This window comes from Thalassophryne amazonica, chromosome 13, assembly GCF_902500255.1.
Source record: "Thalassophryne amazonica chromosome 13, fThaAma1.1, whole genome shotgun sequence".
NCBI classification, from domain to species: domain Eukaryota; kingdom Metazoa; phylum Chordata; class Actinopteri; order Batrachoidiformes; family Batrachoididae; genus Thalassophryne; species Thalassophryne amazonica.
The window spans coordinates 36,746,994-36,773,505 of record NC_047115.1 but is presented as its reverse complement, the minus strand read 5'-3'; the positions used below and the strand labels follow the sequence as shown (position 1 = coordinate 36,773,505).

Below are 26,512 nucleotides of genomic sequence, written 5' to 3'. Positions count from 1 at the left end.
GAAACCTCAGCGGCTGCTGCGTACAGCGCCGACGCACAAGCTCTAGTCTGCACGGAAACCCGCTGATTTATTTACGGCGCATCCGGAAAATATTCACAGCTCTTCACTTTTTCCATATTTTGTTATGTTACAGCCTTATTCCAAAATGGAGTAAATTGTCGTTCCCCCCCCCCCCCCCCCCCCCCCCCCCCCCCCACACACACACACACACTTTCAAAATTCTACCCACAACATCCCATAATGACAAAATGAGTTGTTTGTTGAATTTTTTGCAAATTCATTAAAAATAATAATTTAAAAAAACTAAGAAATCACATGTACATAAGTATTCGCACCCTTTGATCAATACTTTGTTGATGCAGCTTTGGCAGCAATTACAGCCTCAAGCAGGGCTGGACTGGGACAAAAATTCAGCCCTGGACTTTTTGAGCCAGACTGGCTCACTGCTACAATCTGCGTGCAGACAGGGGTGCCACCAGGGATTTTGGGCCCCATGAGATGAAATCTTACTGCCCCCCCATGCGAAAATTTTAGTACTGTTTTACATAAAACTATGCATTTTAATGATATTTTTGACTATCATTCCCATATTTGTGAAAAGAAAAACTTGATTGTACAGTTACTTGGTAGGGGAAGCACTGAAAATACAGTTAAATTCATTTAAATTATTTGCTGCAAGACTGATTCTCTGACAAAAATACATATATGAGGCTGGTTGTTGTTATTTAGTCTTTTGATATCCAGAAAATGTAAACATTTCTCTCATTGGACTGAGAGCAATCACACAGTCTGCGCACACTAGAAATGTTTTCTGTTCCTACCACAAAGTGTGTGTGTGTGGGGGGGTGACAGTACCGAACTACTGACCAAACATTATACTTGAGTGATATCTGATGCCTTTCAAACTATTAAAATGGTTCTGAAATAAATACAGACTACAGGCTTTTTTTCTTTCAGAACAATTTTTTATTATTATTTAATGCTTTTTTTCTCCATAATATTTGATTAATTCAACACACAAGTGCTCACGTCCTTCCTCAGGTGGTACTTGGGCTTGTTCAGGTGGGCTGGGGGGGGGGGGGGGTCACTGACTGACAGAATGCTGCTGCTCTTAACGTGTCTGTTCAGAACATGCATCATTTTTGAGCAGAGCACCTTGCTAAATGTTTGCCTGCATTGATTATTTAACTAAAACAACAGTGAAATGTATAAATCCAGAGTTTTCTTCTGAAATATGAGCTAATATGGAGAGAAACATGAGATATCTTATAAACTATGGACAAAGTTAGGAACAGACAACAGGCTAATATTCCAGAACTTTCCATCACATGAACCACTAATAGACCCACCATGTCTATGAAAGAACTGGGTGACATACTGTAGACCCTTCGCTTCTTTCTCCTGTCTGAGCTTTTTTCTTTTCTTTTTTGCCTCCTGAATCTGAGGTATCCTGCTGTCTCCTCCTCCACTCATCTGTGAAACGTTTTTAGGCTTTGCAGCAGTCGGTGGAGTGAACCATTTTATGTTAATAGAGAGGGAATAGAGAAGTGTTTCCAAAACAAATAAACTTGGTGTTTGATTGTAAGTTCATTATTGAGTGCCATATTATTTTGTCAGTATTGTAACTGTATTGGGGGCCTCTCTGGCCCCTGTTAACAACCCAGTCTCACGGCAAGTCGTGCTTCAGCAGCACGAAATATACATTGATCTATTGGTTCGTGATATTGTGACGATAAGCGCCTCATTTTTTTTTGTCACAGCAGCACAAATTCATTCTCATTCATTCCGTGATAGCTGCATGGAGTAGGGTTAGGAATAGTGAGTTAAAAAGTTTGAAAGCCTGCCCAATCCAGTCTATTGCTTCCTCTCCTCTGTAGCCCAACAGGTGTTTTTCATAATATAGATCTTCTTTTGGCTGGTCCCTTTAGGTTTGCCACAGCAGATCATCCATCTCAGTCTCACTCTGTATCTTCCTCTGTAACACCAACCACCTGCACGTCCTTCCTCATCACATCCATAAACCAGCTGTTGTTTCTTTTCTGTATTTCATGACCACAGATCTTTTTCTTCCTACTTTTCCAACAGCAGGATGCTGTGGGAGCCCTATAAGGTCTTCTTCACATCTCATTTCTTTGTTTCGAGATTAATATGTTTACGTGCTGTGCCTGGAAAGCTTACGTCAGACAATTCTGGGAAGAGACGGCCACAATTTATTCATTTTCTTTTTAAAGTTCAATCCATGCTGCTCTGGCACTTCCAGTTCCTCCGCTCCTGAAGTGATTACAACACTTGGCATTTGGTCTCTGTTAGAAACGTATGCTGTAAAAGTGATGCGGACCATTCTCACCAAGCTCACTCTCTGATTTGTGGCTTGCTGCTGCATTGGAAGAAAAATACAATTAGAAGTTAAAGATGTCAGAATGCTTAAATGTGAGAGGAATGCATGAAGTCAATATAAAGAACAATGCAAGTCAGAAGAGCCTCTTTTTAATGGGCTTTGGAGAACAGTGGATTATATTGTTGGGCTGCAACATGATGGGTAGTGTCTGCGCTTCATAAATGTCATCATTCATCACAAGAATAGAACACACAGTGTCCAGCATCTCTTTGCAAACAGCTATTGATATGTTTGAGTCTGGTGTTTTTCACTTTTAAAGAGGACATACGGTGCAAAATTAGTTTTAATCTTCCTGTAACACTTCAATATTATGGTCTATAATGTTCAGTATCATTAAAGTTCCACATTTCGGTATCTGTGCATGCAGTTTCCCAGATATAAATTGACGTTAGGCCTGAAATGACTCATTTTAGACTTATGTGACATATGTCACATAAGCCTTTTTCTGGATTTCCATTTGCTCTGTGAGAAATGGCCACTGACTGGGTACAACCTCTGTGAAACTGACATGTCATTCTGTTGAAGAATGGCACTTGAAGATGGTCTCTGGTGAGTAGCAGTTCTTTCTCATTTCCTTTATAAATTATAGTGGGCGATTTTAACATCCACACAGATGCTGAGAATGACAGCCTCAACACTGCATTTAATCTATTATTAGACTCTATTGGCTTTGCTCAAAAAGTAAATGAGTCCACCCACCACTTTAATCATATCTTAGATCTTGTTCTGACTTATGGTATGGAAATAGAAGACTTAACAGTATTCCCTGAAAACTCCCTTCTGTCTGATCATTTCTTAATAACATTTACATTTACTCTGATGGACTACCCAGCAGTAGGGAATAAGTTTCATTACACTAGAAGTCTTTCAGAAAGCGCTGTAACTAGGTTTAAGGATATGATTCCTTCTTTATGTTCTCTAATGCCATATAACAACACAGTGCAGAGTAGCTACCTAAACTCTGTAAGGGAGATAGAGTATCTCGTCAATAGTTTTACATCCTCATTGAAGACAACTTTGGATGCTGTAGCTCCTCTGAAAAAGAGAGCTTTAAATCAGAAGTGTCTGACTCCGTGGTATAACTCACAAACTCGTAGCTTAAAGCAGATAACCCGTAAGTTGGAGAGGAAATGGCGTCTCACTAATTTAGAAGATCTTCACTTAGCCTGGAAAAAGAGTCTGTTGCTCTATAAAAAAGCCCTCCGTAAAGCTAGGACATCTTTCTACTCATCACTAATTGAAGAAAATAAGAACAACCCCAGGTTTCTTTTCAGCACTGTAGCCAGGCTGACAAAGAGTCAGAGCTCTATTGAGCTGAGTATTCCATTAACTTTAACTAGTAATGACTTCATGACTTTCTTTGCTAACAAAATTTTAACTATTAGAGAAAAAATTACTCATAACCATCCCAAAGACGTATCGTTATCTTTGGCTGCTTTCAGTGATGCCGGTATTTGGTTAGACTCTTTCTCTCCGATTGTTCTGTCTGAGTTATTTTCATTAGTTACTTCATCCAAACCATCAACATGTTTATTAGACCCCATTCCTACCAGGCTGCTCAAGGAAGCCCTACCATTATTTAATGCTTCGATCTTAAATATGATCAATCTATCTTTGTTAGTTGGCTATGTACCACAGGCTTTTAAGGTGGCAGTAATTAAACCATTACTTAAAAAGCCATCACTTGACCCAGCTATCTTAGCTAATTATAGGCCAATCTCCAACCTTCCTTTTCTCTCAAAAATTCTTGAAAGGGTAGTTGTAAAACAGCTAACTGATCATCTGCAGAGGAATGGTCTATTTGAAGAGTTTCAGTCAGGTTTTAGAATTCATCATAGTACAGAAACAGCATTAGTGAAGGTTACAAATGATCTTCTTATGGCCTTGGACAGTGGACTCATCTCTGTGCTTGTTCTGTTAGACCTCAGTGCTGCTTTTGATACTGTTGACCATAAAATTTTATTACAGAGATTAGAGCATGCCATAGGTATTAAAGGCACTGCGCTGCGGTGGTTTGAATCATACTTGTCTAATAGATTACAATTTGTTCATGTAAATGGGGAATCTTCTTCACAGACTAAAGTTAATTATGGAGTTCCACAAGGTTCTGTGCTAGGACCAATTTTATTCACTTTATATATGCTTCCCTTAGGCAGTATTATTAGACGGTATTGCTTAAATTTTCATTGTTACGCAGATGATACCCAGCTTTATCTATCCATGAAGCCAGAGGACACACACCAATTAGCTAAACTGCAGGATTGTCTTACAGACATAAAGACATGGATGACCTCTAATTTCCTGCTTTTAAACTCAGATAAAACTGAAGTTATTGTACTTGGCCCCACAAATCTTAGAAACATGGTGTCTAACCAGATCCTTACTCTGGATGGCATTACCCTGACCTCTAGTAATACTGTGAGAAATCTTGGAGTCATTTTTGATCAGGATATGTCATTCAAAGCGCATATTAAACAAATATGTAGGACTGCTTTTTTGCATTTACGCAATATCTCTAAAATCAGAAAGGTCTTGTCTCAGAGTGATGCTGAAAAACTAATTCATGCATTTATTTCCTCTAGGCTGGACTATTGTAATTCATTATTATCAGGTTGTCCTAAAAGTTCCCTAAAAAGCCTTCAGTTAATTCAAAATGCTGCAGCTAGAGTACTGACGGGGACTAGAAGGAGAGAGCATATCTCACCTATATTGGCCTCTCTTCATTGGCTTCCTGTTAATTCTAGAATAGAATTTAAAATTCTTCTTCTTACTTATAAGGTTTTGAATAATCAGGTCCCATCTTATCTTAGGGACCTCGTAGTACCATATCACCCCAATAGAGCGCTTCGCTCTCAGACTGCAGGCTTACTTGTAGTTCCTAGGGTTTGTAAGAGTAGAATGGGAGGCAGAGCCTTCAGCTTTCAGGCTCCTCTCCTGTGGAACCAGCTCCCAATTCAGATCAGGGAGACAGACACCCTCTCTACTTTTAAGATTAGGCTTAAAACTTTCCTTTTTGCTAAAGCTTATAGTTAGGGCTGGATCAGGTGACCCTGAACCATCCCTTAGTTATGCTGCTATAGACGTAGACTGCTGGGGGGTTCCCATGATGCACTGTTTCTTTCTCTTTTTGCTCTGTATGCACCACTCTGCATTTAATCATTAGTGATCGATCTCTGCTCCCCTCCACAGCATGTCTTTTTCCTGGTTCTCTCCCTCAGCCCCAACCAGTCCCAGCAGAAGACTGCCCCTCCCTGAGCCTGGTTCTGCTGGAGGTTTCTTCCTGTTAAAAGGGAGTTTTTCCTTCCCACTGTAGCCAAGTGCTTGCTCACAGGGGGTCGTTTTGACCGTTGGGGTTTTACATAATTATTGTATGGCCTTGCCTTACAATATAAAGCGCCTTGGGGCAACTGTTTGTTGTGATTTGGCGCTATATAAAAAAAATTGATTGATTGATTGATAAATCATTGCTTGTTTGAATCAGCTATTTCAGTTAAATATAGGGGAAACTGGGGCACAGTGGATCAGAAATGTTTTGTGGCAGAATAAACACATTATGCACAGGTTTAGGTCATTCGATTGTGGATTTAATACAGCAAGTTATTGTTTATAAAGCTGTGTTCTTTATTTGTCTCCAAGTGTAATTTACAGGTGTTTAAAATCGATGTTAAAATATTTGATTCACTGTGCCCCGTGAATCAGTGAATTCAGTGAAATCAGGCACAGTGAATCAACTTAGAATATAATGAAAAAAACACATGATTATAAAGATTTCTTCAAAATTATTAAATATATGCTGATGCACATACAAACTATAATCCAGCAAACTAGCTATGTAATGTGTGAGTGTCTTATATTGTGATATAAGTCCTTTAGAAACTATTATAAATACAACGGTCATCATTTTTGTTGAAATGTGAAAACAGTTTATATACACAAATTATATAAATAATTCATGGAAAAATAAATGTATGAGCTTCAACAAGTAATATGTGTCATCCACTTGATACTGGGGCTTAGTAAATCACTTTCTAGACTGAATCACTGTGCCCCGATTCACTGTGCCCCGGGTGCATGTGACACACGAATCATGATATCAAATAGCTGATAGTCTGGAGAAGACATAACACATACTCATCAGTTGGAAGGGGTAGTCTTCTAACTCATAACAATTTTTTGGGCCACCTTTCCTCTGTTGTGAGAAATAAATACAAAGACACTGACATCCACAATGTATATTTTTTGATAGGAAAAAGTGACTTTACTTGCCACAGTTTTACCCTTAATGTATCCAAAAACAAAACACTAATTTATAAGGGGGATGTCTTTATGCATAAAAATATGGCATAACTGCTACAAATATATATGTAGTTTTGCAGAAATAGATACTGATTCACTGTGCCCCGTGATTCACCATGCCCCAGTTTCCCCTACATATATTTGGACTTATAAGACATGCTATATTTGTTTCTGAAACATGATGTATTAGAAATATATTGTGCATTTGTTTGATAAGTACATTTTGTATTTATAAAACAAAATGCATTTGTATTTTAATGTCGTTGTAAAGTTGTTAAACTGTGTAAAATTTTGGCAGGATTTTATCTCTACAGTCCTCCAGTTACACAGTACTGAACAGGTTCTAGGCTCAGGTCAGTGCGGACAGATTTCCTATTGATCTGTTTCATTCAAGCCTTTAACAACTTTTGCAGCACTGTCTGGTCTAAACGCTCAAATTACGTCTTGCTGTGGGATGGAGATTCACTGAAGTGCCTGTTTCAACAATATTCATCTTCTCAGTACACTATTTGGGTGACTGACGCTATGAAACATCTGCTGCCATCTAGTGGAGGAAACCAGATAAGGCAGGTTCTCTGTCAGTCTGAGTGTTCTAATATTTGATGATTGTTTTGTTTGCAGTTTTTTTTCAAATGTAGTTTGTAATTTGTTAATGTAGATCTGAGGACACTCTGAATATTACCCAGAGTCATAATGCACATGTTGGTGGTAATTCTGGACTATAAAAGGACGCGAGAAAACTTACCATGTATTCCAGAATATAAATCACAGTTTTTTTTGTATTAGTAGACTTATACTTAAGTCATATATATGGTGTAACTTTAATAACAATTTATATATCCTGGTGAATTCTGACATTTATCACTAATGTGTTGTGGCCCCACGTCTGTTCTGTGCTTGTATTGACTTTCTGTTGGATAAGGCTTGACTTTGTGGTCAATGCTGTGGTCTTTGTAAAATCAATGGATGTCCTGATTGCAGCACATGAGAAGCTGAGTAAGGAGTCTGAGTGTCTGGGTTTGAGATTGTCCCAAGACTAATAAGATCCAGGCTTTTAATGACATCATGAACTCAATCACCAGCACTGTGTATGTATGTGGCAAACGTGTCATGTGATATTCATGCCCCTGGGACCTCGACCTTTGAGATCAAGAGATGTCTGGGAAGACCTTATGGAGTCATCAGGTTGTTGGACAGAAGTGTTTCACACTGCTGATGCCTGCAGGAGAGCAATGATCCAAGTCTTTAGGGTCTGAGTACTTCCATTCTGACTGTGTAGTTGTGAAACCTGGACACCAGGACACATTTCTCATGGAGATCTAGACAAGGTGTACTACTTGCTCCCAGGGGCGTCGGACTGGGGGGTTAAAGGATACTATGTACCCAGGGCCCAGAGCATGGGGGGGGGGGGGGGGGGGGCACAAAAAAACTGGCATTTAATACATTTTTGTGTTGCATGTTATTAATGTCCATACAATTCATGTTGTAAAAGAATAAAATTAGAATGAATGTATAAATGTTGCAAAACGTAATTCTGCTCTAACAATAATATTGAAAGATCTCTGAGGGCCCTTCCCACCCCTGCACAGTTGTACAATGGTTTAGTCCAGGCACACAGGTGGCACGCTGCCCCACACACACACATCCCAAACAGGATCTGACAGAAAGAGGAGGTGTTTAGTAGAGCTAAAACAACTAATCGATTTAATCGATTATTAAAATAGTTGTCAACTAATTTAGTCATCGATTAGTTGTTAAATAGCTTTGTTTTACCGCAGATGTTTTGTTTCTTCCATATAAATTAACTATTTCTGCAGCACGGCTTTGCTTTGAACCTTGAACCAATCGAAGCAGTGATTCACTTTGTTGATTCATTGCTTTATTTCACTTTATCTTAATTTTTCCCCACTAAAACCCCAAAAAAGCATATGTCTGTGAGTAATATTTACATTTTTTTTGTTAATCTGACCTGTTATGGTCTTCTGAAACAGTTGATAGTTCTTTTTTATAACTTAAAAACGGGACCGATACTAATGCGTTAGCATGTCTATGGCGTTTTCAATGTTAAAGTTAGCATTAAGCTGTTGCAGCTGTCAGCACATTTGTTTTCTGTATAATAATTCATGGCTCAGCGTTTGTTGTTGTAAAAGAGTCAAATGTATTACAAATTGTAATATTTTTTAATTTATATTTTATTTAAATATTAGTAATAATAGCAACAACAATAATAGTAATAATAACCAGTAATGCTACAATGCAATTTTAGAGAAAGAAACAAAAGAACCTGATTAAACACAATAGAAAAGATAAATCCAACTAACAGTGAATATAAATAAATAAATATAGAAATAAATAACTATTTCCTGTGAACACATAGTGACTCTTACACCTGCACTTCACCCCTGTTTTATTTAAGTTTAATGACAATTTGTTTTGGTCAAACCACATCCAGGCTGTGTTTTTACACAAGTAAAAACACAAATAAAATACAGTTAACTACACATTTGTGTCTTTTTTCACGAAAATATGTTTTAAAGATCACATATTACACTTTAGTCAGGCCTTTAAAATTGTTTCGTGGACTCTTGCTGTCATATGTTGTCAGTGGTTGAGATAGTTGCTGTAGGCATCTAAAAATGCTCATAATCGGGTGAAACCTGATAGAAATCTCTCTATGATGTGTCTGTGATGTATGTATGTGCAAAATAAAACAAAACGCTACTCCAGGTATGTTTTTGACGACAATATAACATAACTTTGTTACAAGCTCAAACGTTGATGTTGCATGATAAAGGCCTTTTAATAAAACCTCTCTTAAAGAAATAATGGCAAAACTCACATGCAAGTAAAAAAAAAACCCCAAAACGATTAATCGAAAAAATAATTGACCGATGAATTGATTACTAAAATAATCATTAGTTGCAGCCCTAGTGTTTAGGCTGAAATAAAATATGTCTTTCCTAAAAAAAAAAAAAAAAAAAAAATCAAAGTCTGGATTTCAAAAAAGAAGAGAAAAAAAGGACAGGGTAAGAAAAATAAATGAGGGAAAGCAGCTGCTAACCAAATTCTTTGAAAAGAGAGTTGAGCTTGAAAGGTATATTGAGTTGCGTTGAGTTTTGCCATTATTTCTTTGAGTTATTATTAAAAGGCTTTTATCACGCAACATCAACGTTTGAGTGCATTCCCATCTGTTAAAATGCATAGGAATGCACCAAATTGCACCATTTTTCTAGAAAATGGTGCAATTTGGTCCCCCAGACTCCCCAACTCAATATTGCTCCCCCACCTTTAAAAAGGGTTCTGACTCCCAGGTGTGATCTAAGGTATACATGATTTAGACCTGGTTTGACTATGCATTAGAAATTTGGTGTTTGCGTTAATAAAAAGAACATATCAGTGTGTGTGTGTGTGTGTGTGTGTGTGTGTGTGGGTGGGTGGGTGTCAGGGGTGTCTTCAATATGGCTAGTACCTAGGGCCCAGAATTTGGTGCTACGCCCCTGCTTGCTCCCATATCCTCTTGACTACCAAGGTAGTCAGGAGGATATAGCTATGAAGGGCTGAGGACTCGTAACCTTATGAAAACACGATTCACTGTAGTAGGTAATTTATACACCAATAAACAGATGGTTATGAATGCTATGTTCCATTTTTGCTAATAAATATCCCTTAGTCCTGCACATTTAAACAATCATTCCCGCAACCTGATAACGAACGTTTAGCACAACTTGTTCCACAAAATTCTACTATTCTGAAATTATCCTAAAGTAATCCTTAAAATGAAGCCTTAAAAAAAAAAAAACATTTCTTTCATTTAAAAGCCTAAACCTGTCCCTAAAACGTTACAAATTTTCTCGTCGCCAACGGGGGGCGCTGCAGTCTAACTAAAGACCAGAAGAGACTTTACTACCTTGCTTTGCCTGGGAGGTAAAACCTACCTGAGTCCACATTCAGGAGTGTAAACTGTTTGAAAACGGTGAACATAAATGTTTTCTGTGTTGTATGGGGGTGACTGTAGTGTTGCTCTGACTTCATCGCCGACCCTGAGCCGAGCCGTGGCTCGTCAGTGAGGCTGCCCCCTGGTCTGCTGGTTTCCTCTCCTGTCTCCTCCTCGCTCCCCCAGTCAGGACTTCTGCTCTCACAGCAACATGCTCCGGGTTTGATGTCTTCTTTGTCAAAATGCTGCGGGTGATTGTTGAGTCTGCGAGTGACATCCCCAAAAAGAAACTTGGGAATCCTGACCCTATAGCTGCGATTGTGTTCAGAGGTGAGAAATATGTAGTTTAATTTTATTTTAAATTCATACTACTGCAGTATGAGCACTCTGTTCATGCTGCCTTAAACAGTTTCCTTTATGCAAGTAGATTAAAAAAACAACTTGTGGTTTAGGGCATTAATTTTAACTCCTTGAAACTTGATTTGAATATTTGTGCAGTGATTCATGCACAAAACGAAGAGAACATCCTTATACGGTCAGGAGTAAGACCTCTGTCCTCAACCACCAGCAGCCACAACTAGGCCAGTTTATTTTAACGCATAATGAGCTGTTTTAATAAGCTAAACATGCTTCTTTTTTAGGTAGTTTTACAAATTAGACATTTTATGATTGGATTTCCTTTGCTTCTTCTTCATTATTAATTTGCTCCAAATAAAATGTTCTACAGGAGTGCTGAAACTGCACTTTTTCTTTTCAGCGTAAAAGCAAATTTGGTGACTATGCTGTTTTTGTGCTTTTAGGTGAAAAGAAGAAAACTAAAGCTATCAACAATGAATTGAATCCTGTTTGGAATGAAGTAAGTGGGGACTTGTGTGTTTCATGGTGTGACTTGTATGACTGAAGTTAATTTCAAGTACAGTTCCACTTTTACTTGTTAATATTACACAGATTGTAATGCTTTCTTTATATTTGCTTCCAGGTGCTTGAATTTGATCTGAATGGGTCTTCATTGGATGTGTCCTCTTTTATCGATGTGGTTGTGAAAGACTATGAAACCATTGGCAAAGACAAGTATGTGTATGACCAGTATCCATCAGAATACTCTTAACTGCATCTGTACAGCCTACAGACAAAAATTTATATTTTGAAAAGTAATGCTTTCTATATAAACATTAACCAAACACCTATTTAGAATAATCAACTGGAATGAATGTCAAAATATTATATTTTTAAGAGGCCTTAAATGCAGGTAATGACTGAGAGTAGAATTCACTGTTCACAAAGTATTGTGAAAATCCTAGTTCATAGCTTCAGTGATGATTTTAACACTGTTGGTCTGCACGTTGTTGGAGTGTATTTCTCAGAGTTGATCATGTCAGTATCAATTCCACTTTCTATAGGTACATTTTTACCCAAGGCCATCAAATATGGCCACCAGGTATTGCAAAGGATTTGCATCCATCTGTTTGCCCATCCATCTGTCTGTCCATCTGTCTGTCTGTTTGTCTGTCTGTGCTAAGCATAAGTCCAGTCCTATTACTGCCAGAGTCATCAAATTCATAGGGAACATTCTTGGGACACAGACCTTGGACAAGTTCAAAGATGGCTAACCTTGACCTATTTTAAGAGGTTAAAAAGTCACATTCTGTTTAAATTTGGTTTTGTTTTGTTTTTGAGTCGCGGGGTGAGAGCCAATCAGAGTAGAGCTGCACCATTGTCAGTAGCTGCTCTCTCCAAAACTGCTTCGTTTTGTGTATTTATATGCATAATATGAAGCGTCCAGCCCCTCTCCAGGAGTTGGGTAGTTGAAAATCAGCACTTCCAAATCCGAGGCCATGGTTCTCAACTGGAAAAAGGTGCTTTGCCGTCTTCAGGTCGGTGGAGTGTCCTTGCCTCAAGTGGAGGAGTTTAAGTATCTCGGGGTCTTGTTCACGAGTGAGGGACAGATGGAGCGTGAGATCGATAGATGGATTGGTGCAGCATCTGCAGTGATGCGGTCGCTGTATCGGACTGTCGTGGTGAAGAGAGAGCAGAGTAGGGGGGCAAAGCTCTCGATTTACCGATCGATCTACGTTCCGATCCTCACCTGTGGTCATGAGATTTGGCTCATGACCGAAAGAACGAGATCGCAAGTACAAGCGGCCGAGATGAGTTTCCTCCGCAGGGTGGCTGGGCGCTCCCTTAGAGATAGGGTGAAGAGCTCGGTCACTCGGGAGGAGCTCAGAGTTGAGCCGTTGCTCCTCCACATCGAAAGGAGTCAGTTGAGGTGGCTCAGGCATCTTTTCCGGATGCCCCCTGAACGCCTCACTGGAGAGGTGTTCTGGGCGCGTCCCATTGGGAGGAGGCCCCGGGGAAGACCCAGGACACGCTGGAGGGACTACATCTCTTGGCTGGCTTGGGAACGCCTTGGGGTGCCCCCGGAGGAGCTGGGGGAGGTGTGTGTGGATCGGGAGGTCTGGGCGGCTTTGCTTGAGCTGCTGCCCCCGCGACCTGACTCCGGATAAAGCGGAAGAAAATGGATGGATGGATGGATATGCATAATATATCTCATATATTATGTAAAAGCTAGTGAGAAATAAACACTTCTGAAACTGAAAACATTGTTTTTGGAACCAAATAACACCTGTGAACTTATTTATAAGACATTTCACGGACGTTAGCGTGGTGACATCGCAGGATGATAGCTAGCTGCAAAACTCTGTTTCGTTTGTAACTATAACCTCTGTGTAATTTATTATGTAAAAGCTAGTGAGAAATGAACACTTCTGAAACTGAAAACATTGTTTTTGGAACCCAATAACACCCCTGAATGTATTTATAAGACATTTCGCCGACGTTAGCATAGTGACATCACAGGCTGGTAGCTAGCTGCAAAGCTCTGTTTCATTTGTGTGTAAATATAACCTCTGTGTCATGTATATTATATAAAAGATAGCAAGAAATAAACACTTCTGTTAGATAATATCGGTGCTAATTCCTTATTTTATTATTTTGTTAGTTATCAAGTATTTGCTTTTGCTATCTGTTTAGAAGTGTTTGGAACCTGGTTCAAAGTCAGAAGAGTTAAGTCTTACTTCCATTACACATGCGAAAGTTTCAGATATAGCAAGCACTTCCCTCTGTCTGTGGGGAGCCAGTAAGATTAGGTTTGTGAGATTAAAAACCACCCACTGTACCACCTACATTTTCTTGTATAACAACCCACTTGTCAGCCATGTTTGGGGTCTTCAGAAGATGAAGTCCCATGTGGGCTGTGTCTCTGGAGACCTGGGCCTGGTTTTCAGCATAACTTTCAATAAATTCAAACTGAGGAATATATCGATTTTGTTCTTTGTAAGGAACATTATTGCAATATGAACCGGGAAGAGTAACACTTCCAAAACAGAAAACGCTGTTTTTGTAACCTAATAACCTCGGCAGTCATTTACAGTGATGCCGGTAACGCGTTACTTAGTAACGCGTTACTCTAATCTGACCACTTTTTTTTAGTAACGAGTAATCTAATGCGTTAATCTTTCCAAATCAGTAATCAGATTAAAGTTACTTCTCCATGTCACTTTGCGTTACTATTATTTTTCATTGTGGGTCGATAGCAGCATTCAACTTGGTCCGTGGGCAGGAGGTCGGGGTTCGACTGAACTGCCCACTTTAAGCGAACTGTGAGCTTTTCATCCGCGTTTTTTTGCAGCTGCTCGACTCGTCCTCACCTCTTAAAGCACGGTGATCAGCACACCTGCACTGAGCTTTACAAAGACATTTTTGTACTGTTTTTCCTCCTTTATTTAGAATTGTGAGCTGAGCCACTCTGTATCTGGTCGTTAAAAACAGCTGATCCTCCGCGACGCGTCAACAACTAACACTATTTTCCACTCAAATGCACCTAAACACTCTTTCTGAGGACCACATGATGTGAAAACGCAATAAAACTTTCTTACCTGTAAATCTGGTCATGTTTTCTGCATAAATAAATGTTATCCATTCTTTGTGCTCAAACACCAAAGCAGGGGCGAATCCAGATGGAATGGGGGCGTGGGGCAAGGATGTGCCCCCACAACACCCCTAGATTAAAGGTCCAATTTTGAAGCCGTTTTTTACTACAACTACTAATATTGCTTAAAATAATAATAATTTCGACAAGAAAAATGTTTATAGAGAATTTAAATGTTAGAAAAATGTTAGAATTTAATAGTTACATTTATAAACAATGTAGGTTCGAAATTGCAAGTTTTACTGTTACAGTGCTGTCAACAGTTAAATATGAGGTCAAGAAAGAGGTCTTTATTTTACTTTTTATAAAACAAGTATTTATTTTCATTGAAGTCAAGAAAGGGTGACTATAAAGTGAGTTTTGGCAAAACAGGTATTGTCATGTTGAGGTGGCAGAGGGTTGTTTTCGGCAGCTGGGAAAAGTAACTAAAAAAGTAACTAGTAATCTAACTTAGTTACTTTTACAATTGAGTAATCAGTAAAGTAACTAAGTTACTTTTTCAAGGAGTAATCAGTAATCAGTAATTGGATTACTTTTTCAAAGTAACTGTGGCAACACTGGTCATTTACAAAAGATTTTACAGATGTTAGCATGCATGCTAACTTCTGCTAACTCAAAGGTAACTTCCTATGGAGTTAAATTTGTCTCATTAATACCTGCAAATGCACAGAGGGTGATCTACAAATATTCCTTGATTTGCACAACATGAACAAATTATGATTTGATTTGAACATATACAAATTGTACGTAAGACAATAGGATCTTAATAATTAATTAAACAACTGCAAATGATAAAGAACATAATGCTCATATGGTCGACTTTTAATTTAGCAATGCGTTATATTTAACTTTTGCTGAGTGAGTGAGTGAGTGAGTGAGTGAGTGAGTGAGTGAGTTGTGAGTGACAAGTGACAAGTGACAAAGTTTTTTTATTCGGCACACAAAATATTCAAATAGAAAAAAATGAACAATTCCACAAACAAACACAGACAAAACTAGTGAGTCCGAAAGGGTGTGGGCTGAAGCAAAGCTTATTAGCGCCCACCCCTGCTAGTACAAGTCCAACAATTCTAATCAGTCATATTTACATAAATACAAATTCACTACTACATGTCGACACACAGACATACACATCAATATACTATTCACTTATAATTATATTTATATAGTACCAGATCACAAGAAAATCGAATCAAGGCACTTTACGCCAGTAAGGACTAACCTTACCAACCCCCAGAGCAAGCACTAGGCAACTGTGGTGAGGAAAAACTCCCTATAAGGAAGAAACCTCAAGCAGACCAGGCTCTTGGGGGTGACCCTCTGCTTAGGCTGTGCCATATATACCTATATACATACGTATATACATTACAAACATAAATATATACATACATATACACAGTCACTTATATACATATACATATACACCTACCCATATCTATATATCTACATACACATATACATACCCACACATTCAAATCTACAATAAGTCCCACTTATAAATTGAACATTCCATATAAATCAAATGATATTTGCTTCTTTATGATACTTAGACATAATGTTCTTTTTGAGTAGTTTCTTAAATCTTACTAAGGTACTACTCATTCTAACCTCTGTTATGCTTCAGTAAATAATCATTTAATCTTTTAGCAAATATTTTTTCCAAAATTTTGGAAAATTGTGGCAGGAGTGATATAGGTCTATAATTAGAAAATGTGTGTTTGTCACCAGTTTTAAATAGAGGAATTACTTTGGCTATTTTCATTTGAGAAGGAAATTTACCAGTACTTAGTGACATATTGCAAATATAATTGAACGGTTTTACTATACAATCAATAACTTTTTTAATAAAGCCATATCCAAATTATTAAAATCAGTCGATTTCTTACTTTTTGAACCATGAACCAGATCAAGTATTTCCCTTTCATGAGTACCACCAATGAACATTGAAACAGATTTGTTAAACGTTGAATTATTTACCCAGAAGTTATTAGTTGATGAGTCAGTTTTACTGGCAAGATTTTTACCCACATTAACGAAGTATTCATTAAAGTGTTCAGCAACAGACTCGTCGTTATCAATCGTGATGTAGTTGTTACTCTGAAAAAATAAAGGATAATCTCTAGTTACTCTATTCTTTTTTACTATTTCATTTAATATGTTCCATGTGTTTTTGATATTATTTCTATTTTTGACAAGTAACTCATTATAATATATTTTTTTACTGAGTCTCATGATATTGATTAACTTATTCTTATATGTTTTATACTTACTTTCAGCTTCCTTAGTTCGTAGTTTTATGAATTGTTTATATAGTACGTTTTTCTTTTTACATGCCCTCTGAAGCCCTTTAGTTATCCATGGTTTGTTGCTATATTGATTTCTATATATTTTGTCAACAAATGGACAGTGTTTATTATACAAACTGGAAAAAGTGGAAATGAAAGCATCATATGACCTGTCAACATCATCAACAAAAACATCTGACCAATTCTGACTTGATAAATCCTCCCTTAAATTATCAGTTGTTTCAGGTGTTACTTTTCTACTCATGAATTTGATATTGCTTCGATACATACAACAACCCTCCAATGCAAAGACTGAGAAAACTGGCAAGTGATCACTGATATCACTGACCAGTAGTCCCCCACTAAGATTACCGGATATAACGTTAGTTAAAATATTGTCAATGAGAGTTGTTGTATCCATAGTTATTCTGCTAGGATGAATGATGGTTGGAAACAGTCCTAAACAGTACAAGGTGTTTATAAATGAGGTAATTTGTGGATGATTGTGAGGGTTTAAAAAATCTATATTGAAATCTCCACAGACAAATAAATGCTTATTTCTGTTGATTTTGTTGTACATTCCTAAGATGATGTCTTCAAAGGTGTCAATATTTGTCCCAGGAGCTCTGTAAATGCAACTAACAACTATGTTTTGGAGTTTATAGATGTAATTTCTATGGTAACACATTCCATGATGTTGTCCACTGTAAATGACATGTTGTTAATGAGTTTACAGTTATAATCTGACCTTACAAACAATGCAACGCCTCCGCCCCTTTTCGTCTGCCTATTAACCAGGAACAATTCATAACCATCAAGATATACCAGATCTTTATTATCCTCATTTAACCATGTTTCTGAAATTGCAATAACTGAAAAACGTTTTTTGGATGTTTTCAAACAATCATTAATAGTGGACAGATTACGAGAAAGACTTCTGCTGTTGAAATGTATAATTGAAAAATCTTCATCATTGATTTTATAATTTTTGAATTGTTCTTCTGTAAAATATTTGCACTGTCTCACAATATTCTCACTGAAAAAGGTATCAGGATCATTTTCAGATTCGAAGGGGTGGTTAGCAGAGTTATTATAATTAAATGTATCTAGACAGTTGAGGGAGGAAAAGGAAAAATAAGTTATTATAAGAGAGGCAATGTTTTTGTGTGTGTGTGTGTGTGTGTGTGTTTGTTTAATAGTGGTGTTATGACAATGCTGTTGTTTCACACATAGAAGGATGTGGGTTCAAACCCAACCTGATGTATTTGTGTGGGGTTTTCCAAACTTAACCCCCCAATCGCACTTTCAGGGCGTCCACCTTTTGTATTTTCTTTGTTGTGGGATGATGGGGTAGTAGTGGTGGGGGGAGGGGTCATATTGGTATCATGAAAGTGCACCATGAGTTAGCACTCCTGGATAAATGAGGTTCAGCTCTTAAGCCGGGTTCACACGGCAGGATAATTAGGCCGATATCGGACCCGATCTTCCCCTTCCGACAATCTTAAGGACGCCCCGACAATCGTGATGACGTCAAAGATAATCTTATCAGATATTCCTGCCATGTGTGGTGTGTTCAGAGCGCTCTGATCTGCTCGGAAGGGCGTCAGGAGTGCTCCGATCGCAAATCGGGGATATTCAACATGTTGGATTTTTTTGGTCTGATATCACAGCATGTGTTGTGTCCTCCGACCACAAACGAGCACGCAGCCTGCTGAATGTGACGTGCAGCCAATCAGAAAGCGAGGTGATGGACATACGGAGTGGAAAATAAAATCAAAACAGCTGTTCTGACTTACCAGAAGGTCCGGTGGTCACGCTGTCTCCACTTCTTTAAAGAAGGCCTTGTCTTTTTCTTTTTGTATCGTTTATTCCCTCTGTTTTAAATAGTCCACAAAGTACCTCCGTTTGTTTACTCTGAAGTCACGTTTAATCTCGAGATTTTTGCGAGATTTCCTGTCTAAACTGTAAATGTTTGTGTGTGAAATCTGTTCGTGTGTGGTGGTGTTGTTATTACCATGTGGCTGGACACCACACACTGTACGACCAAACCTGTTAGATCCATGATTTTTTATCTTCACGTGTGTGGTCTCTCAGGTTTTGGAAACCTAAAGATAATTCTGTCGTGTGAACCAGGCCTTACTTACAAATGATTGGTTTGATAATATATGTGAGTCTGACACAGGCCTATTGGAAATTCTGGGAATATTATAGTCTGAATCAAGTCACATTGTGTCACATGTCACTGCATCCACCAAAATAGGGAACCACCTTGACTCCTTCTTCTTTGTCTTTCGGCTGTTCCCGTTAGGGGTCGCCACACCAGATCAATTGTTTCCATCTCACCCTGTCCTCTGTATCTTCCTCTGTTACACCAACCACCTGCATGTCCTCCCTCAGCACATCTATGAACCTCCTCTTTGGCCTCCCTCTTTCCTCTCTTGCCTGGTGGCTCCATCCTCAGCATCCTTCTCCCTATATACCCTGGGTCCCTCCTCTGCACATGTCCAAACCATCTCAATCTCGCCTCTCTGACTTTGTCTCCAAACCGTCCCACCTGAGCTGTCCCTCTGATATGTTCATTCCTATTCTTGTCCATTCTTGTCACTCCCAAAGAGAACCTCAACATCTTCAGCTCTGCCACCTCCAGCTCTGCTTCCTGTCTTTTTGTTAGTGCCACCGTCTCTAAACCGTACAACATAGCTGGTCTCACTACTGTCTTGTAAACTTTGCTCTTCACTCTTGCTGATATTCTTTGGTCACAAATCACTCCTGCCACCTTTCTCCACCCACTCCACCCTGCCTGCACTCTCTTCTTCACCTCTCTACCACACTCTCCATTACTTTGAACAGTTGACCCCAAATATTTAAACTCATCTACTTTCACCACTTCTAGTCCTTGTAACTGCACTGTTCCACTGGGCTCCCTCCCATTCACACACATGTATTCAGTCTTCTTGCTTCTACTGACTTTCATTCCCCTTCTCTCCAAAGCATATCTCCACTTCTCCAGACTAGACTCAACTTGCTCTCTACTCTCACTACAGATCACAGTGTCATCTGCAAACATCATAGTCCATGGGGACTCCTGTCTGATCTCATCCGTCAACCTGTCCATCACCACTGCAAACAAGAAAGGACTCAGAGCTGATCCCTGGTGTAATCCCACCTCTACCTTGAATGAGTCTGTCATTCCGACTGCGCATGTCACCGCTGTCACACTATTCATGTACATGTTCTGCACTACCCTAACATACTTCTCTGCCACTCCAGACTTCCTCATACAATACCACAGCTCTTCTCTTGGCACCCTATCATAAGCTTTTTCTAAGTCCACAAACACACAATGTAACTCTTTCTGTCCTTCTCTGTACTTCTCCAACAGTATTCTCAGAGCAAACATTGCATCTGTAGTGCTCTTTCTTGGCATGAAGCCATATTGCTGCTCACAGATCTTCACCTGTTTTCTAAGCCTAGCTTCTACTACTCTTTCCCATAACTTCATGCGTGGCTGATCAGCTGGGCACAGTCTCCACCACCTCATCTAACACACTCCAGAAATCTTCTTTCTCCATCTCACAACCTACCTGTGGGGCATATGCACTGATGATATTCATCATCACCCCTTCAATTTCCAACTTCACACTCATCACTTTGTCAGACACTCGCTTAACCTCCAACACACTTTTAACATACTCTTCCTTTAAAATGACCCCAACACCATTTCTCTTCCTGTCCTCACCATGGTACAACAACTTGTACCCAAAACGACCCCCTGTGAGCAAGCACTTGGGGACAGTGGGAAGGGAAAAACTCCCTTTTAACAGGAAGAAACCTCCAGCAGAACCAGGCTCAGGGAGGGGCAGTCTTCTGCTGGGACTGGTTGGGGCTGAGGGAGAGAACCAGGAAAAAGACATGCTGTGGAAGAGAGCAGAGATCAATCATGAATGATTAAATGCAGAGTGGTGCATACAGAGCAAAAAGAGAAAGAAACACTCAGTGCATCATGGGAACCCCCCAGCAGTCTAAGTCTATAGCAGCATAACTAAGGGATGGTTCAGGGTCACCTGATCCAGCCCTAACTATAAGCTTTAGCAAAAAGGAAAGTTTTAAGCCTAATCTTAAAAGTAGAGAGGGTGTCTGTCTCCCTGATCTGAATTGGGAGCTGGAGGAGAGCAGAGGAGAGGAGCCTGAAAGCTGAAGGCTCTGCCTCCCATTCTACTCTTACAAACCCTAGGAACTACAAGTAAGTCTGAGAGCGAAGCGCTCTATTGGGGTGATATGGTACTATGAGGTCCCTAAGATAAGATGGGACCTGATTATTCAAAACCTTATAAGTAAGAAGAAGAATTTTAAATTCTATTCTAGAATTAACAGGAAGCCAATGAAGAGAGGCCAGTATGGGTGAGATATGCTCTCTCCTTCTAGTCCTCGTCAGTACTCTAGCTGCAGCATTTTGAATTAACTGAAGGCTTTTCAGGGAACTTTTAGGACAACCTGATAATAATGAATTACAATAGTCCAGCCTAGAGGAAAAAAATGCATGAATTAGTTTTTCAGCATCACTCTGAGACAAGACCTTTCTAATTTTAGAGATATTGCGCAAATGCAAAAAAGCAGTCCTACATATTTGTTTAATATGCGCATTGAATGACATATCCTGATCAAAAATGACTCCAAGATTTCTCACAGTATTACTAGAGGTCAGGGTAATGCCATCCAGAGTAAGGATCTGGTTAGACACCATGTTTCTAAGATTTGTGGGGCCAAGTATAATACACTCAACAAAAATATAAACGCAACACTTTTGGTTTTGCTCTCATTTTGTATGAGATGAACTCAAAGATCTAAAACTTTTTCCACATACACAATATCACCATTTCCCTCAAATATTGTTTACAAACCAGTCTAAATCTGTGCTAGTGAGCACTTCTCCTTTGCTGAGATAATCCATCCCACCTCACAGGTGTGCTATATCAAGATGCTGATTAGACACCATGATTAGTGCACAGGTGTGCCTTAGACTGTCCACAATAAAAGGCCACTCTGAAAGGTGCAGTTTTGTTTTATTGGGGGGGGGGATACCAGTCAGTATCTGGTGTGACCACCATTTGCCTCATGCTGTGCAACACATCTCCTTCGCATAGAGTTGATCAGGTTGTCAATTGTGGCCTGTGGAATGTTGGTCCACTCCTCTTCAATGGCTGTGCGAAGTTGCTGGATATTGGCAGGAACTGGTACACGCTGTCGTATACGCCGGTCCAGAGCATCCCAAACATGCTCAATGGGTGACATGTCCGGTGAGTATGCCGGCCATGCAAGAACTGGGACATTTTCGGCTTCCAAGAATTGTGTACAGATCCTTGCAATATGGGGCCGTGTATTATCCTGCTGCAACATGAGGTGATGTTCTTGGATGGCACAACAATGGGCCTCAGGATCTCGTCACGGTATCTCTGTGCATTCAAAATGCCATCAATAAAATGCACCTGTGTTCTTCGTCCATAACAGATGCCTGCCCATACCATAACCCCACCGCCACCATGGGCCACTCGATCCACAACATTGACATCAGAAAACTGCTCACCCACACTATGCGACACACCCTGTCTGCCATCTGCCCTGAACAGTGTGAACCGGGATTCATCCGTGAAGAGAACACCTCTCCAACGTGCCAAACACCAGCGAATGTGAGCATTTGCCCACTCAAGTCGGTTATGACGACGAACTGGAGTCAGGTTGAGACCCCGATGAGGACGACGAGCATGCAGATGAGCTTCCCTGAGACGGTTTCTGACAGTCTGTGCAGAAATTCTTTGGTTATGCAAACCGATTGTTTCAGCAGCTGTCCGAGTGGCTGGTCTCTGACGATCTTGGAGGTGAACATGCTGGATGTGGAGGTCCTGGGCTGGTGTGGTTACACGTGGTCTGCGGTTGTGAGGCTGGTTGGATGTACTGCCAAATTCTCTGAAACGCCTTTGGAGACGGCTTATGGTAGAGAAATGAACATTCAATACATGAGCAACAGCTCTGGTTGACATGCCTGCTGTCAGCATGCCAGTTGCACGCTCCCTCAAATCTTGCGACATCTGTGGCATTGTGCTGTGTGATAAAACTGCACCTTTCAGAGTGGCCTTTTATTGTGGACAGTCTAAGGCACAACTGTGCACTAATCATGGTGTCTAATCAGCATCTTGATATGGCACACCTGTGAGGTGGGATGGATTATCTCAGCAAAGGAGAAGTGCTCACTATCACAGATTTAGACTGGTTTGTGAACAATATTTGAGGGAAATGGTGATATTGTGTATGTGGAAAAAGTTTTAGATCTTTGAGTTCATCTCATACAAAATGGGAGCAAAACCAAAAGTGTTGCGTTTATATTTTTGTTGAGTATAACTTCAGTTTTATCTGAGTTTAAAAGCAGGAAATTAGAGGTCATCCATGTCTTTTTGTCTGTAAGACAATCCTGCAGTTTAGCTAATTGGTGTGTGTCCTCTGGCTTCATGGATAGATAAAGCTGGGTATCATCTGCGTAACAATGAAAATTTAAGCAATGCTGTCTAATAATACTGCCTAAGGGAAACATGTATAAAGTGAATAAAATTGGTCCTAGCACAGAACCTTGTGCAACTCCATAATTAACCTTAGTCTGTGAAGAAGATTCCCCATTTACATGAACAAATTGTAATCTATTAGATAAATATGATTCAAACCACTGCAGCGCAGTGCCTTTAATACCTATGGCATCATCATCATCATTGAGGAATTACTCACTGCAGTAAGAGCATAGACTGAGACAACAGGCTAGCCACTCAGAGAGTGCTTATGTCTGAGCCTCAAAATATGCTAAATGACAGGGGTGACATCTGACACCATAGGAAGGAGCCAGTCTGCCATGCCCTCAGTACCCCGGTCACTGGGACAAGCAGACCCAAAGTAGCGTCCACTTCCATGTGTTTGCACCTCAAACAGTGCAGCCACTTCACTGTAGAGTTTTCCAAACTCAATCAACATCAAGGGAAGACGGTCATCTCTGCAAATAGAAAAAGTGCCTACCCACATGAACCACCCCAGGTTAGGACCTGGACATCATCATGCAGTGCCCTCAGTACTGCACCAGTCACCACCCTCCAACAATAAGGCTTTTGGTGCTCTCCTGTGGGTTCAGCTTGAACAGATGAGACTCCAAAATTCTTTCCCCCATCCTCTTCATAAGGGCCCCTTCACACATAGTGTGACGTTTGGACGAAGTGCACACTTAGTGCGCATGATGCAGGAATCCTGTGCAAACCGTGTAATGTCGTCCCTGTCGCCAACGCCTCGTACACCTGTTGCTACAACTATTTGTGCACACAAGCACCTGAAAGACAGAGTGTGGGCTGTGCGAACTCAACACACCCTCTCGCAGCAGGTGCCAGCCAAATTCCAGGTGACACACATGAACATCTAACACCGCTTGCTGGCACTTAGAAAATGTGTTGCCATTCGCACTCTTGGCACGACAACAGACTGCAGACAATCACTGTCATACTGCTGTGAAATTTGTTGAAGTTCCCCATGAGTGTGACTTTGCAAACACTCCATGCTCCACTCACGGGAGGCGTGGCTTCCGACAGAAGCAGCTGTGGTGATCTGTCATTCTGGACATTCCAGCTACACAACACCTACTCTGTTTGGACACTTATGGACTAACAACTGTCCACTGTGAGGCACTGTGATTGCTGTATGTACGTGGACATAAATAAAAACATATATCACCGTGGTGGCGACAAGCTGCAGCAAGCAAGCGCGCGCACGGAGTGGACACTGACAGCCCCCCAGGTTGAAACAGACCGGTAGATCAGAACACGCAGCGGGCGATCTGACCATCACGTCACCCACGTAAGCTCTGTTCCGATGCTGTGTCTGTGCTGTGGCGCGCCATCCACAAGACGTGTGTCGGGCAGAACAGGCGCGCAGCCGACTGGACGCACCTGACCAGTAGATGTGGACATGATCAGAGCACACTGCTTCTCATTCATGTCATTTCATGACTGTATGTCTGTGACCATGAGGAACAGACAGATCATATTTGAATTGCTTGCATGATAAATGCGGTGTTTTTATATGTGTAGGATTTAAATTTTTTTTGTAATACTTCCATGTCCTTCCTGATAGCATGTCTTCCAGCTTTCAAAGAACAGCTCTGTAGCTCAGTGGTAAAGTCTCTGGCTGGGAATCAGAGGTTTTGAAAGGTGAGAGCTCGTGTCCCAGGTGATGTGTTTTGTTTTGTTTTTTATTATTACTCCACATAAGCTGCGCGATGGGGTCCTACAGGTACCGGCTGTTTTTTATTTTTTATTTATTCTACATAAGCGGCGTGATGTGGTTCAGCCTACTCCAACTTCACCACCACCATGGAAAACCCTGCCTAGATCTACAAAACACCACAATGAGCTGAGTTACCAAATGATCTGAGGCACTGCAGGCACGGTGTGTTCACTTGTGCAGGAAGCTCAGTTTCAGTCTGTCCATCCCAGAGTCATCCATCTCCCAGGACTTCATTCCAGTTAGCTGCTCTCTCATGGCCCGTGCCCCTTCAAGCCGAAGCCTGAAAATCATAGTTCTTTTATTTTCCAGTCCAGTCCAATGCAGTTTGAATTAAGAGAATAAAAATATATGTAGGGTTCTGCTACTAACTTATAAAATTATTCATGGACTGGCACTTCCCTACCTAGCTGACCTAATTAAACCTTATGTACCGGCCCGGGCTTTACGTTCTCAGGGTGCAGGACTATTTTGTGTCCCTAGGGTGTCTCTGTTCTGTGGAATGATCTCCCTGCGTCAATAAAACAATCAGATTCTGTGGAGACTTTCAAGTCCAGACTTAAGACGCACTTCTTTTCCCTTTCATATGGCTAGCATACTGGTACAGTTTTGTTTTACACTTTTTACTCTTTTAATTCATGTTATTAGTAATTGAAGCGGGCTGCGGCATCAACTTTACCTAAATTCTGGGTCTTTTAGTGAAGCTTAAGGCTAGTGGCCGGCGATCACCTTAATATTTCTTCTGTTTTTCTTGTTGATTAATGCTGGCAAATTATACAGTATTTTTTGTCTTTCTGATGCCTGATTCTGTTTTTTTCTCTGTTTAAGGTGCAGCTCCATCCAGAGATGGGAGTTGTATTTGTGTTGGTGACCCTCCTGTCTTGTGCACCAACAACAATTCCTGTATATTCGTCCGTGAATTGTTCTGTGAATTGTTTCTGTAATTTATGTTTGTAGCATGGCCCAAGCACAGGGTCACCCCTTTGAGTCTGGTCTGCTTGAGGTTTCCTCCTCAGAGGGAGTTTTTCCTTACCACTGTTGCTCTGGGGGTTGGTAAGGTTAGACCTTACCTGTGTGAAGCGCCTTGAGGCAACTCTGTTGTGATTTGGCGCTATATAAAGGAAAATAAATTGAAAATTGAAATTGAAGTGAGCAATGACTGGCTACTTCACTGGAATTTCCTGTGATTGGTCTGAAAAAAAAGAAAGCTCCCCAAAAACTGTTTCACACTGCAAACAAACAAGCATGGTTTATCTTGATCTGGATTAAGACCACTTTATTTATTTATTTATTTATTGGTTGAA

The 26,512-nt window shown here is 40.1% G+C and overlaps 1 protein-coding gene across 1 annotated transcript in view; it reads left to right on the top strand.

The window, feature by feature from the left end:
• Window positions 1-10,655: 10,655 nt before the first annotated feature.
• The window catches only part of LOC117523130 (myoferlin-like), a 71,673-nt gene continuing 55,816 nt past the window's right edge, over window positions 10,656-26,512 (top strand). Inside the window, 3 exon segments of the mRNA XM_034184550.1 lie at window positions 10,656-10,958; window positions 11,429-11,484; window positions 11,608-11,699. Of these exon segments, the coding sequence (XP_034040441.1) occupies window positions 10,871-10,958; window positions 11,429-11,484; window positions 11,608-11,699 (236 nt within the window). The 5' untranslated portion in view covers window positions 10,656-10,870.